This window comes from Lingula anatina, chromosome 6, assembly GCF_051362555.1.
Source record: "Lingula anatina isolate TDL-2025a chromosome 6, LinAna3.0, whole genome shotgun sequence".
In the NCBI taxonomy this organism is placed as follows: domain Eukaryota; kingdom Metazoa; phylum Brachiopoda; class Lingulata; order Lingulida; family Lingulidae; genus Lingula; species Lingula anatina.
In genome coordinates, this window is record NC_141772.1 from 13,793,383 (window position 1) to 13,808,431 (window position 15,049).

A 15,049-nucleotide genomic window follows, 5' to 3' on the forward strand; every position below is an offset into this window, starting at 1 on the left:
CAAACGACCTCCGAGGCAGCCACCGTAAACAGCAAAACATCGCCGTCTGTTTCTCTAATGAATTGGGGGCCATGAACGTTTCTGAGTAGAACACTGAAACTGCATGGCTGTCTTTATTGAGGTCAGATTTCACCTGTACCGCCCAATTAGTCAAAACAGAGTTTACAGATATCCAGAAGAGGCCTACGACGAAGCATATGCCGGATCTAAAGTGAAAAGGGTGATTGACAACGTTAGTATTTGGAGTGGATACCACATTGGTGCCAAAACACCAATGGTAGTCATCGACGAAAACCTGAACCAGATCAAATTAAGGAATAATCTCGGAACCACTTGACTATCATTTGATAGGGGGCACCTTAGGAACAATTTTAGGTTGCACGGTGAGGTTGCAGGTTCACACAGAGCACTTTTAATAGCAGATAACTTACAGAACCAAGGGAATGAGCAGCTACCCTGGTCATCAAAATCGCCACATTTGAACTACATAGACAATATTTCGGTAGGTCATTACTCGCCGAATCAACTGCCTACATGTCCTACTACAAAACTGGACCAGATTGGATACTTTTAGACCGATGCCTGGAATATTATTCCAGATTGAACTCTAAAAACCTACCCCAAGGAATGCCTTGCCGCTTGAGAGCGCCGGCAACAGCCAGAAGAGGCCAGGCGTAACAGCGACCATTACTGTGACTATAGCAACTGACATGAGGATCTTTTGTGGAACGTATAACTCTTTTACAGACGATAATTTGGAAAATATGGAGATCCAAAATATCTCTTTTAATGGAAGTCGTATGACATAGAATAGGCAATGTGTTTTTGTTTGCTTCTCTGGCGAATTTCATTAATGAATTGATATCACAATGACATCAAAGAGATAATTTTAAGTTATTAAAACACGATTTTAATCCTTATTTTCATTTATCAGTCAGCAAAATAGGAAAAAACTGATAAAAAATTACTTGGAAAAAAATATTCCATAATAAATGTCAAGTCTGTATGATATACAATGACATATTGTAGAGAGAGGGAGAGAAAGAAAGAGACTAAAATGCACTTTCGGAAACAATGAACTAATTTAATGAAGTCCTTTTAAGTGCAATGTCGCCATTCTGAAAATACCCCGTCTTGGTTTAACATTCAGTAGTACGTCTGCTTTACAGGAGCCCACTTCTCGTTCCTAAAAAAAAATCAAATAAAATTTACCTTATTCTTCGCATAAATCACTACTGGTCTTTCTTTTTTATTTCCTTGCATGTTATCAGGGGATATGCCATGAAAGAAATCGATAGAATCCTATTTTTGGCCACTTACTTTCTGCATTTCCCATTTACAGGTTTGCATTACCCTCTCTTATTACAGTTATAAACAGAGTTTGTAAAAGATATATAATAATTCTGCATTGTGAATTCTTCTGCTTAAAGTAATTTATACGTGGTATAAAAAAGAGTAAAATTGTCGTGCATTATAAAATCAGAATATTATAGTATTGGCTGCTTAAGATTCCACCATTGTGTATGGATCGATTGTAAATAGGCCAATGAATTGGAACCCTTACACTGCAAGCTAATGGTTCGACCCTCAATTCACTCCTCTCCGTCTTTTTTATTGGCGTTTTTTTCCTTTTCAAAATGTTTGGAAGAATCTTCTTCTGGATTTAGTTTCGCTAAACAAGAGAAGCCTCCCGTCATCAACCGCTGGACTGAAATAAACAGTTCAAAAAGAAAAATGAACAAGATATAAACAACACTTTAGATAGACGAGGCATAAAAAAAACTTAATTTTGACACTACACTCATTTCTTTCATTATGCCCGGAAAAGTTTTAAACTATTGTAGTATACACATTGCATGTTTATAAATACATGAGTGTTGATGAGTTCCGTCCTTCTGTTAAGTTTAATATAAAGGCAAATGTGCATGTCAAGTCTATCTGATTAAATAAATATAGATGGTCGAATATAGTTCTTAATATTGTGGTTCCACTAGGTTCCACTTGACTCATCGTCAAAGAAAACAACAAAGTTGCATACTTATATCGTGAAGTTGGGTCTTCAAAACATCCAATGTGACGTCAGTGTCAAGGCCGTGGTCTAGTAACTCCATAATTTCTTTGGCTGGTTGTTGAATGCTATCCTGTAAGGAGACCACAATGTGAATATATTTTGAAAAAAATACAGACATGAGACATCCCTTTAGGCATTCCTCCTTAAAATCTTTTAACTTGTTTACATTTTTTGCTCTTAGTAAGTAAAGTTAAAGAAGGTACATGTAGCCATGCAAAAAAAAAAAAGCATTGTATTTAAGACACCATCGAACAGGACAAAATCCTTATTCGCTTAATAAATCAGAAATCTTACCAGATATGTTACGACACCATCCTATACTGTGTATCACAAGTCCCAACATTTATCATTGTACTTCAAACAGTTTACACGTGACTGTGTGTATACTATTGCTTTCTATTCACATAAATTTCAGACATGTCACAATATGGCCTGAAGTAGCAGGCCTCAATTTAATTCAATCTATTAAACCCTTGAGTCCCACGGCTCATCAGAATGGAATACAGTGAGAAAATAATATTATTAATATAATGAATATTTTGTGGATAAGAGATTCACCAAGCTTTTAGTTACTTAGATATTTTAGTATCTTAAACAGTATCAAATACATAATTTTAAAAAATGTCACTGTAACATAAGAATTTTGAAGCTGAGAGTAAATGATAAATTTAGTGCATTATTACAATCGACAATTATTGGCTTCAATCTCCACTTACCTTAACGAATTTCACTATCACAGCCTTTTCCATAAAAGCAACAGTGAGATCCTGGTGGTTGAGTTTGGCCACGTCCAGTGGGGTGTCGCCATCGTCGTCTGCCGCCTTTGCGTCTGCCCCTGCTTCCACTAGTAGTTTCACTATTTCTCTGTTACCGCGCATGCAGGCCAAGTGAAGCGGTGTCAGTTTGTACGCATCGCGGACGTCTGTGTCAGCTCCAAGCTCCAGAAGTTTCTCCACCACAGCGGGGTGTTGTTCTAGAACGGCGTGATGGAGCGGGGTTAGATCCTCTGGTGCGGAATCTGTACACTTATCGTACTTGTCAGTTAACTTCTTTACAATGTCATCGGGTGGATCTTTTCCCCATCCTGAGTACAGCACCTTCCCGTAATCTGCCACATCTAAACTGCCTCCATTTGTCTTTACTAAGAAGTCCGCAAGAAGCTTCCTCTTGACCAGAACATAATGCCACGCAGGTCTTTCTCTATCCTTCCCGCGGACTTTATAGATCATTTTCCCTTCGTAGAGATTGCCTCGTTTGTTTATCAATCCAGTATGTGTTCTCAAAATGGCATCCAAACACTGCACTTGTCCACTGCTTGCTGCCAAGTGTGCTGGATTTTTGCCGTCGTTGTTTAGAACAGCTGGATCCGCCTTATGTTCATTTATCAAACATTTTACCACATCAACATGGCCATTTCTAGATGCTTCACACAGAGCGGTGTTCCCGTATTTGTCTTGAATATTTGGATCAACCCTACGTGCATGATTCCTACTCAGAACGGCATCTAAATATTGTACTTGTCCACAACGTGCTGCACAGTGTGCTGGGTTTTCTCCATCATTATTGAGGATGGTTGGATCTGCACCACCTTCATCTAATAGACATTCCACGACGTCCAGGCCGGCATTATTGAGAACTGCAATATATAGAGCAGTGTTTCCAATTTTGTTCTGAATATTGGGGTCCTCCTTATGTTCACTTATCAAATACTTTACCACATCAACATGACCATTTCTTGATGCTTCACACAGAGCGGTGTTCCCGTACTTGTCTTGAATATTTGGATCAATCTTACGTCCGTGATTCTTTCGCAGAATGGCATCCAAATAATGCGCTTGTCCACTACTTGCGGCACAGTGGGCTGGATTTTGTCCATCATTATTTTGAATGGTTGGATCTGCCTCACCTTCATCTAACAGACATTCCACGACATCCAGGCCGACATTATTGAGAACTGCAATATGAAGAGCAGTGTTTCCGTTTTTGTTCTGAATATTGGGGTCCGCCTTATGTTCATTTATCAAACACATAACCACACCTACATGACCATTTCTAGATGCTTCATACAGAGCTGTGTCCCCGTACTTGTTCTGATAATTGACATCGATTCCGTCCATTGCAGCTATTTCTTTCACTAACTCGACGTGACGGCCCCATGCGGCACACACCAGGGTATTGCTGGTCACAGATAAACCATGGCGCTGCAGCCTGTCGTATATGTCTCTGAAGTTACCCATCGCTGCAGCATCGAGGCACGTTATGTCTCCCATATTTGAATTCACACTTTTCTCGATGTCTATATTCGGTAGATCAGTGAGGTACTCCACCACGTCATCGTACCCCATCCTACAGGCACGACCCAGGGCTGTTTCACCAGACTCTGTGACAGCATTCAGGTCTGCACCCATTTTGAGAAGCAGCTTCACGCCATCTAGGAATCCTACACCGGCGGCATAGTGCAGTAGTGTAAAATTATTTGAGTCAGTAATATTTATCAAGTTATGGTCACGAGTGCAGATTTCTTTTAACTCATCAAGATTTCGACCCCTAACGATCTTGTGGATTGGTTTCATTTCACTCTCAAATTTTCCTAATGAATCAATTCGGTCTGTCACACTTTTGTTGTGTCTCTTCACAGCTATCTCTTTGGCAGTACAACCCTCCAGCTCACCAGGGTGAGTAGGCCTACCACTTGTGACCTGAGTGGAAAGTGTCGCCCAATCAAAATGTCTCAATATTGTGACAACTGCATTGTTGTTATTGTGAAACGCTGCAGCATGTAGAACATTGAATCCATTTTCATCCCTGTACACAAGGACTTCGCTTCTGTCCACTTGGCGGGCAGTCCTATCCAGCTCGTACCAAAGCTTAGGCTGTGAGATAAGTGCATACAGGCGACGTAACGGATCAGGTATCACTGAAATATCTTCCGCATTTTCTGCTGAAATGAAGGAAAGGTATTTAATATAAACGTTCTTCTTTGACACAAGGAGCCATACGCTATATGCTTTATGCCTACCATGCATACTATGAAAACTGACGTGTATTGTTTTTTTTTTTTTACGAATCATTTAATCGTGCTACTCTAAGAGCCTAACAAGGGTATTGTGTATTTAATTTCTATTTCGTTATTGATTTCCAGACCGGACTGATTTATGTCCCAATGCTGTATTTAAGTTATCCCCCCCTTTGTCAGTTAATTACATAAATCAAGGCAAGCAGAATTTTGTTTTGTACAATGACATCATTTTTCTTTTTAAAACCAAAACGAAATAGAGTTCTCTCATGTAATTGGAAAATGTTAATTAAACTACGTTTATTGCATAAAAAGAGATTACGTTTACCGATACTAATTTTTCCCAAAAATATATGAGTGATGGAGAACTGTGGTTGGGTATTTCGTGTATTGTCGATATATTACTGTATTTGCTTCATATCAGACAAAAGAAATTTTTTTTAATAAAATGGAGTTCTGCAGAACATTCATTTCAATATAACGGTCACAGTAATATAATTATGAACTTGAACAGGATAGAGGGTGAAGAGGGGGCGTGGTAAATATAATAGAATTTTACATTATAATATGCATAAATCATGCACCTTTGAGTTTGTGTCAATTCCCCCTCTTGGAATTAGAACACGACAGAATACGCTCTGGGAAGAGACATGGCAGAAAATATATACACGCTTTCATTATTATCCGTCCATGAATGTAATAGTTCTTACCTTGGACCGACATGACATCCTGCAAACCATCTACATCCTTGGTATAATCTGTCTGAAAAATTCGGTTTTTGTCACCCATTTGGATATTTTGGCTTTCGGTGATGTTCATTGTCTGTATGTTGAGATTAGTCAGTTTACTTGGCACTGGAACAACCAAATCTCATTCAGTAATTCATTCAAAAACATGTCGTTTAACATTCACGGTAGGATACCAGTTTATTGTTTAGGATGCTTCATTTAAGTGCCCAGCAACGGAGTGATAATACAGTTTTAAAACATTCACACTCGACAGCGTATATGTTTTTTACTTACCTTCCACCGGACTCCAAAATTCTCCCCGGGTCTGGTTTAGAATCATCAACGCTATTCTACTATTGGTTTCTTCTGCTATGGCTTGAAAAATTTCTTCTGAAGATACCCTAGCTCCTTCACTTTCCAAAAAAACGGAAAGATGTTCATCTTCTCCATAACCTAACAGAGACAGATTGCATATTGGAATCAAATAGAAAACCCACTGAATTTGTTGACTTATTAGCATTCGTTAGTCATTCCATATTTATGATACATGTTGGTAGTGAACTAATGAAGCCTTCATACAGCTCACGCACTTGTTACTTGGCTCACTTAATTGCATAATTTCTAACATATTCAAGGTTACAACACGCGCACACACAAACACACACTTTTTGTGTATTTAGTCTGTATTTAGGCTCCGAACCCAAGTCTCCTGAAATGATTCATTTTCTTGATTATTCTGTAATTCAACAGTGATATGTATTTCTTAAAAATCCAACCAGAAACCCCCCTTATGCAATCGTACATACCAAACAGCTCTCTAGCGTCATTAATCAACGCCTCCATTGTTGTTAACATACGCATTTCCCTCTTCTGTCGATCAAATGAGTAGATGATACAGACTCTGCCCATCTCTTTGATTAAATTTAATCTATATCAAAATACTTGTCTGAAAATAAAAAAGAACCTTTTTTTGAAATTGTACTCTGATAGCCTTGCCACAATTGTTGTTGGTGACAATGCACTTTAATGGGAATTTGAAGAGTGTATTTACTATTATAATTTAACGTACATGTGCACCAATGTGAATTGTTAACACTCGCACCTTTGTAAACTTTATGAGATGTATTTAATTTAATGTACGTTGTACACAATGTACATCGAGCATGTCTTCCTCATCCATAGATCTTTCCATAAACTGCCTTGTTGGCGGCTGAAGTATCGGTTTATTGAAATTGTACAAATACTTCTAGATGTGTAATTTTACATTTTCCATGAAAGGTATTATTTTCCTCCGATTGTGTTTACATGCTAAATTGCACATTTCATCACATAGCCTTAATATTTGATCCAATAAAAATTTACAATACTTGCAAGCAATATGACTCATTATGTACGAAAATAAATCACTACCTTATAAATTTATATTATTTTCTGAAAAAAGACACTATGAACTTCGTTTAACATCAGACTCAAAAATGATTTGTAGATTTTGACAATCTATAAAGGTTTAAGTGAGGCTTTCATTCAAGAATAAAGGAAAATAGAATATTTAAAGAGCATTATATATATTGCTGTTTTTCAAATTATTTCCAATAATGAAAACTAAGGATAAAAACTTGTAAGCTATTGATGATTATAACCCCCCTTCCAGTGGCATTAAAGCTGAGTGAACTTGGTTAAAACGTTTTGTTTATTGGATAATTATGGATGAATCAATTTATTTATGAAAAATAATTTTGGCAGGCCTCTTATGGAATTTTTTTACGTTTTGCAGAAAATATAAAAGCTGAAGAAGTATTTGATAGTCTCTTCAAACATAACCAAGACAACAATAAAAAAGTAATTTTAATGAAAAACACAGCAGTGACAAATTAAAATTCTTTTTGAAAGCACATTAATTGCATTACTTGAGACACCTGCTTTGAACAGGACAGGTGAGCAATGCTACCCAAGCCCCCTTTTATAGCTTATCAAATCTTTCCAATTGAGACCTCTAAAAGCAATATATATATATATAATGGTTTTCTTAGTTTAGATAATGATTTTATTATACAAGAATTCTGACTGTATATTAATGAACTGCTACGTATAGGTCATAGTGTCCCAGTAGGGAAAACTGCTTTAAAAATAGTACACCACCATCATTAATAAAGTCGCCACTGACGCTCGAAAATCCCTTTGATAGCCATTTCCCTTAGCTAAATACGTAAGGGCCCCTTTACACTGGACGGCGTCATTTCTGCGTCCCTTCTGCGTTCAAAAATGTGGTCAGGGCGCTCAACGGTCGCCAAAGCAATTAAATCGTGTCTCAGTGTAAAGGCGTCTGCGTCCTTTGTGCGTCCTTTGAACGACCGAATCTTGATTTTACCTGTACAATGAGCATCTGGCTGATTATCAGTCCTTGCAGATTGCTATAGTTTAAAACGTTTATGCCCATTTATTTGTTTTGTGTGCTGGAAATGTTCTTCATTGGATGACCTGGTTAGAACCGATGAAAAAAATATGAGTTAGAATATAGAGAAGGACGCTTAAACAACGCTCATCGGTCAAGAAGGATACAGAATGATCGTGGAATAGACACCACTAATCGCTGCAGAACTTGTCCAATGATATAGTCTTAGACTGGAACAACTGCCAAATAATAGAATTGTAAAGCAAGTGTACAATCTTGAGCAAGATACAAAGGGAAACACATGGACAGAATCCATCCAATCTTTTCACTATTGTTGGGGTTTCTCCGAAGATAGCAATCCACCAAAGAAAATACATCAAATAGAAAACCTAGTAGAAAAATTGAACTTAAAAATCGAAAAACTCTTTTGGCAGGAATTAAATAGCTGGACCTCAAACAAATTAAGGACATACAAAACAATTAAAAAATCTTATGAATGTGAAAATTACATCAAAATGAGTGTCTCCTCCTTAGATATCAAAACACTGGCAAAAATTAGACTAAGTGACCACGACCTAGCAATAGAAAGGGGCCGATACACAAACCCTAAAACTCCTCTTGATGAGAGAAAATGTAAAACCTGCAACTGTGTAGAGGATGAAAAACACTTCCTCATGGAATGTACAAGGTACACTGTTGAAAAGCAACGAATGCATGATGAGCTATTGAAAATCAGAGTGGTGGGTCTAGAGGACAGTGATCAGATATTGTCAATTCTCCTGAATCCACCCTGTGAAAAAAGCCTCAAAGTAATAGCAGAATTTGTAAAAACTGCTGTTAAAATACATAGTTCACCTACAATTTAGTGCATCACAGCCACTTATTGTTGATAATGCTGTGGATAGCTTAACTAATTAATGAACCTTATAGCATAACATGCTTTAACACGTGTAATTTAAGCATAATACATGTGTAAACATATATAAATGTATATCCTTTATATATTGTGTAAATATTGTAGTCTAGTGAGCCTGCAAATGTATTCATACCATTTAGTGCTCAATAAACTTATTATTATTATTATTAATTTCAGTCAGGAAGTCTCCTCTGTGTTTTCACACTTAGACTTAATTACTTTCAAGCGGCACTTGTGAGACAGGATTAGGGTGTGCAACTTAATTGGACAGTGCCACCTTGCCTCTGCAAGAGCAGGTAATCAGAGGCATATGAGTTCAGTTACCCAGGAGAAAGTTAATGCTCTCCCTCACTTGTCTAATAAAATTCACAGCATTCAGTAGTGCATTATTCAGGAAAGAAATTTTTAAGGTGAATTTTGGAAAAGTTATTCAAGACCAAGAAAAACTGAGACAAGCGCCAGTGCACCATACTTTCTACAGGGGTGAGTATCTATATATTTTACTAGTACTATCTTGAGCATAAAACTCAAATTTGGTGCAGTATTTATTGTACCTAGGTATACGGCATCTTGGCTAAGTTCACATATAGTTCTACCTAGGCTTAGCTTGTCTTTTGCTACAGTCATTTAATCAGAATGGTGAACAAAGTTTTAGCACTGGGCCACTCATATATTCGTAGGCTAGGGCAAATAGTAGATAACCCACATGAGGAGTATTTTAACCTTGGTTTTGATGGTACCAGCCCACAGGTAGTCTGTCATGGTATAGGGGGAGGTACAGTTAGTTGGGGCCCTAAGTGTCTGATAAATGAAATGCATGTGGTAGCAAGCTGTCATCCAGATGTAGTCTACCTTCAAGTAGGAGGCAATGATCTGTCAAAAGGAAATTCAGATCCCTTAAAAACAGCGCAGGATATAGTTCATTTTGCACAAAATTTACTTAGTTTCCCAAGTGTAAGGTTAGTCATTATTGGTCAACTGCTGCCTCGTTTTACAGATGAAGACTCTTACAATCAGAAAGTAATACAAACAAACCTTACCCTCAAATCAGTTACACTAGGGCAGCCCAACTTGTATTTTTGGCATCACAGAGGTTTTTGGAAAGAGTCGCAAAGCCTCTATAGTAGGGATAAAGTTCATTTGAACTATTCAGGAATGCAAAAATATGCAAAAAGTGTACGTTGTGCAATAGGAAGGGAATTACTAGTTGCAATAGCCAGTAGGACTTAAGTGGAGTGGGAGCTTCTTGGGTTATATTATTGCATCACTCATCAAAATAGGATTTAAAAGGAATAAATATTAAATAAATGGAAATAGGATATATGATAGCCACATCATCTTTCACAGCTTAACTGACTATCTTCAGTACATGAAACCAAACCTAAGTCACAAATATTGCCGTGTTTAGTACTGGTACAATTAGAAAGGGGTCAAATCAATGCTAGGCTTTGGAAATCTACAGGTATAGACTCTCAAGTATGTGGGTATGAAGTTTTATCGAAGTGAACATTAACTGAGCCAGTGACATAAGTGCCTTTTGATTTGTTTATGTGTTAATTAACCCTTAAGTATTACTTTATTAGAAGCAATCTTCTCAAATATTTGGTTTGTCAACACACAGATAGAACTATTTTGGATTGTCCCCAACCAAGAAATTGCTCAGTTCAATTTTGAAGATAGTTTGTAGGTCTATTACTGTTTAAATAATTCCTTAATGCCTTTAAAATCAACAATCTAACTAAAGATCTCTCACATTTGCCCATTGAGGCTTAGGTAGGCAAAATTTATCCAGTGAAGAGGTTGTTACGCAGAATAGTCTCCAGTATACAAAGTTTTCAATAGTGTTGGTGGTACCAAACTCAAGATATGAAGAGCATTTAATTTATTAGCTGCATGAACTGTCAGTATAATGTTGCTTTATGGTGAAATGGTCTCGAATTTGGTGGAGCTAGCTCTGTAGTAGTGCTGTCTATGCTAATAAGAGATCCTTTGGTATGCCGGGTAAAAGGGCGAGTTCTGAAGTGTTGGCTATGTTCACATATGGAGACCGTCTCCAGTATTTTCTTGATGTTACGGGCAAGTTTTTCAGTAGTGTTGGCTTTGCTAACATGTGGAGATTGTCTTTATTAATTTCTTGATGTTATGGTCAAGTTCTTCAGTAGTGTTGGCTTTGCTAACATGTGGAGATTGTCTTTATTTATTTCTTGATGTTATGAGCAAGTTCTTCAGTAGTGTTGGCTTCGCTAACATGTGGAGATTGTCTTCATTATTAAAAATCAGCATAATCAGTAGGACAGATGAGATGAGGTTAAATATATGTGCTATAATTCAGCAGCAGATAATAATAATTTCGTAACACCATCAGTGAAAGTGATGTCAATCGAGTTTATGTATTTATAATGCATATACACTACACATGTCAACTCCATGGATAATCCTGCTCGGCGCTTACTTTTACTTATTCCAGTAACCATGCCACCAACTAGAAGTCGAGTTAGTGCCAGAGCAACAACAGTTGCCCCCCTTGCTAGACAATCGCGTTCGTCCAGATCGAACAACAGTCAAGAGTGTACAATGCAAAATCTCGAAGCAGCCATCAATTATGACAAATTAGCGGGAAAAGTAACACAAAGACTGATGGCTGCACAACAAAACACCACCAGCAGTTCAATGGAGACATCCACTAACTCCCCAACAAGTAGTTCTTCCAAGAATGAACATCTAAGTACAGGTATGACTGTTATGACAGATTCCAAGCTTAATACAACTATGCCCCTAGGTTTCCATGTCGATTAGAAAACTAGGCAAAAAATCTTTAACAATGAATTCGTGGAATTTACTAATCGTCTATTCCCAGATCACAGCACAACATTCAAAATTTCAACAGATAAAGAAGAAAACATTGTCTTTCAGCCTAAAGCAAAATTCCTCAAAGGTATTTACCAGTGGAACTAGAGCTTTGATATTTTTTTGGCAATTTATTCATCAAAATGTCCTAATAAAACCCCCAATTTGGCTAAATATGCTAGCACCATCAGACAAATTGACTCAACATATGGTTTCGCAGCTGCAAACTATTATGATGAAAATTTTAGAAAATTTTCAGATCCCTAGCCCCCCCTAGACTAGTTCATTGCACAATCTGAATTATGGAGACAGGTTACAATCAAATTCAACAAAGTAGGTCCCACAAATTACACCCGCCCTCTTAGGAAACAGCCCCAGCCCTTTCGTTCCAAAAACATATCAAGGACCCCCTTTGGATATTGCAGAAAGTATAACTCTGAAGGAACATGCCATTACAATAACTGCATCTACAGACATGCATGCTTTCAATGTCAACAACAACATCCTTTCAAGTTCTGTAGAAGAAAAGATAATTTCAATCCAAAACAAAACACCCCAAGCTCAACCATTACCAACCCCAATAAAGGCAAATCAGCTTGAATAGTTTTTACGTGGTTACGATGACGTAAAGAAAAAGTACCTAATTGAGGGATTTAAAAAAGAATTTGAACTGGGGATTCAAGGAATTGTCACTCCAAGTTTAGCAAAGAACCATAAATCTTTATTGAAAAACATGTATGCAGCTCAAGAAAAAATAGAAAAAGAAATTCAATCAGGACGCATCATGGGTCCTTTCTGTGAACCATTAGAGAATTCAGTCATTTCCCCATTAGGTCTAATACCAAAAAAAAAAGAGGTAAATAAGTTTCGCCTGATACATAACTTGCCCTACCCAGAAGAAAAATCAATTAACTCCTCCATCCCTGAGGAATTCTCACGTGTCTAATATGAGAACATTGAAAATATGATTTCTTTGGTCATTAAATTTGGCAGACACGCATTGATGTCCAAGGCAGATATAGCTGACGCATTCAGGCTAATTCTTATACACCCATCCAATTACAGATTCTTGGGCTTTTCTTGGGAAGAAAAATATTACTATGATAAATGTCTTCCAATGGGGTGCTCCTCCTCATGTAAAATATTTGAATCTTTTAGCTCAGCTCTGCAGTGGAAAATGATAAACAAATTCAACACATCTACCTGTACTAGATAAATTCTTTTTTATCGGACCTAATAATGATTACCAATGTAAAACTACATTAAAAAATTTTGTGGTCAGTCACTCCCACTACAATGTTCACCATTTATGAGATTGAAATAAATTCTGACACAATGACAGCTCAACTTCCCCAAGACAAGTCCTGAAAGCAGTACAGCTCCTTACATCCATGCATAAAAAGAAAAAAGTTACACCGAGGGACATGCAATCACTAATTGGTTTTCTAAATTTTGCATGTACAGTAATAATACCAGGACGCCGCCTCATCGACCTAACACGCGGGGTTAAACATCCACACCACTATATCAGGTTAACCAAAGAAGCTAGGGCAGACGTGTCTGCATGGCTAAATTTCTTATACCACCATAATGGCAAATCCTGTTTCTTATTTGAAAAATGGCTCTCATCTGAAAGTATCAAGTTTTTCTCAGACGCAGCAGGGGTAAATGGAGGCTTCGCAGCTTAAGCAACTTAGGCAATCAATGGTTTATGGAAATGGCCAGGGGATCTCAAAGAAATGCATATTACATGGAAAGAACTATTCCCAATAGTTTTAGGCATAGAAATTAAAAAATTAGCAAATTATAAAATACTATTCATTTGTGACAATGCATCAGTAGTAGATATCATAAATAAAACGTCAAGTAAGGATAAACATATCATGATATTGGTAAGGAGACTTGTTACTGCAACATTAAACTATAACATTATTATTGATAGTTATTCATTATTGAACTAATAAGATACGTAAAAGTGTTTGTTTGACATTTCCTGCATCTTTACAACATTGTTAGTTGATTATGTAAAAATGATGGTAAACTTGTTATCGTATATTGTGTAATAAAAATGGAAATAAACTCATATCATTGCAGTTTGTCAGATTCAATCATTCATTATGTTCAGAATCTCAGAATGGAAGAAATTGGACATTTAACACTATTCTATTGATATTTTCCCCATCTCATCAATTTTCTTAGTTGATCATATAAAAATTTCAGTAAACTGTTTATTTTGTTTAATGTTAAAAAAAGTGTTAAAAATGGAAATAAACCCAAGTCAGAACAGTGCTGTCTTGTTTCACATTTCCTCAGATTCAATTCTTAGGCATGTTAACAGTCTCATTATTTAACTAATAAAACATGTAAAAGTGTTTGGTTGACATTTCCTGCATCCTTACAACATTGTTAGTTGATTATATAAAAAATATGATAAACTTGTTATCGTGTATTGTGTAATAAAGTTTCAAAAATGGAAATAAACTCATATCATTGCAGTTTGTCAGATTCAATTATTCACTATGTTCAGAATCTCAGAATGGAGGAAATTGGTCATTTAACACTGTTGTATTGATATTTTTCCCATCTCATCAATTTTCTTAGTTGATCGTATAAAAATGGCAGTAACCTGTTAATTTTGGTTTATGTTAAAAAAATTGTTAAAAATGAAAAAAAAAAAAAAAACAATACAGAACAGTGCTGTCTTGTTTACATTTTGGCATTTTCAAGTTGTGACTTTGAAGTTCCTTGGGCCTGAAGACCTTTGCTAGTCACATTTCCTGAATATCCATGATACTAATATTTTATTATTAAAAATTGATGGTCATTTTGCTGTTAAACATTATGTAATATTACATCAAAATTTGAAAAAAAAACTATTTTGGGCACTAGTCCCATGATGACCATTTAAAAAAAACCATGTCACTTACTGTTTTCAAACAGTACAGTAAATATGAACAGATGTGTCTGTACATATTGCCATCATCTGCATCTGTTGTCGCCGTTGTCGCCGTCACTGTCCCTGTCGCCGGCGCCGTGCACTTTCATTGTAAACATGATAAGTGGAAGGCAGTTTTACTTT

At 36.7% G+C, this 15,049-nt stretch overlaps 2 protein-coding genes across 4 annotated transcripts in view; one reads left to right on the forward strand and one right to left on the reverse strand.

Annotated features, from left to right (window-relative positions):
- Positions 1–6,155, reverse strand: part of LOC106151926 (uncharacterized) — a 48,441-nt gene extending 42,286 nt beyond the window's left edge. The window contains exons 1-4 of the mRNA XM_087015210.1: positions 6,110–6,155; positions 5,798–5,941; positions 2,788–5,012; positions 2,039–2,141 (exon numbers count right to left, since the gene is read on the reverse strand). Of these exons, the coding sequence (XP_086871336.1) occupies positions 2,039–2,141; positions 2,788–5,012; positions 5,798–5,941; positions 6,110–6,155 (2,518 nt within the window). The remainder of the gene's footprint in view (positions 1–2,038; positions 2,142–2,787; positions 5,013–5,797; positions 5,942–6,109) is intronic.
- The window catches only part of LOC106151928 (contactin-associated protein 1-like), a 142,241-nt gene that overhangs the window by 31,648 nt on the left and 95,544 nt on the right, over positions 1–15,049 (forward strand). The gene's annotated exons all lie outside the window — the stretch shown is intronic.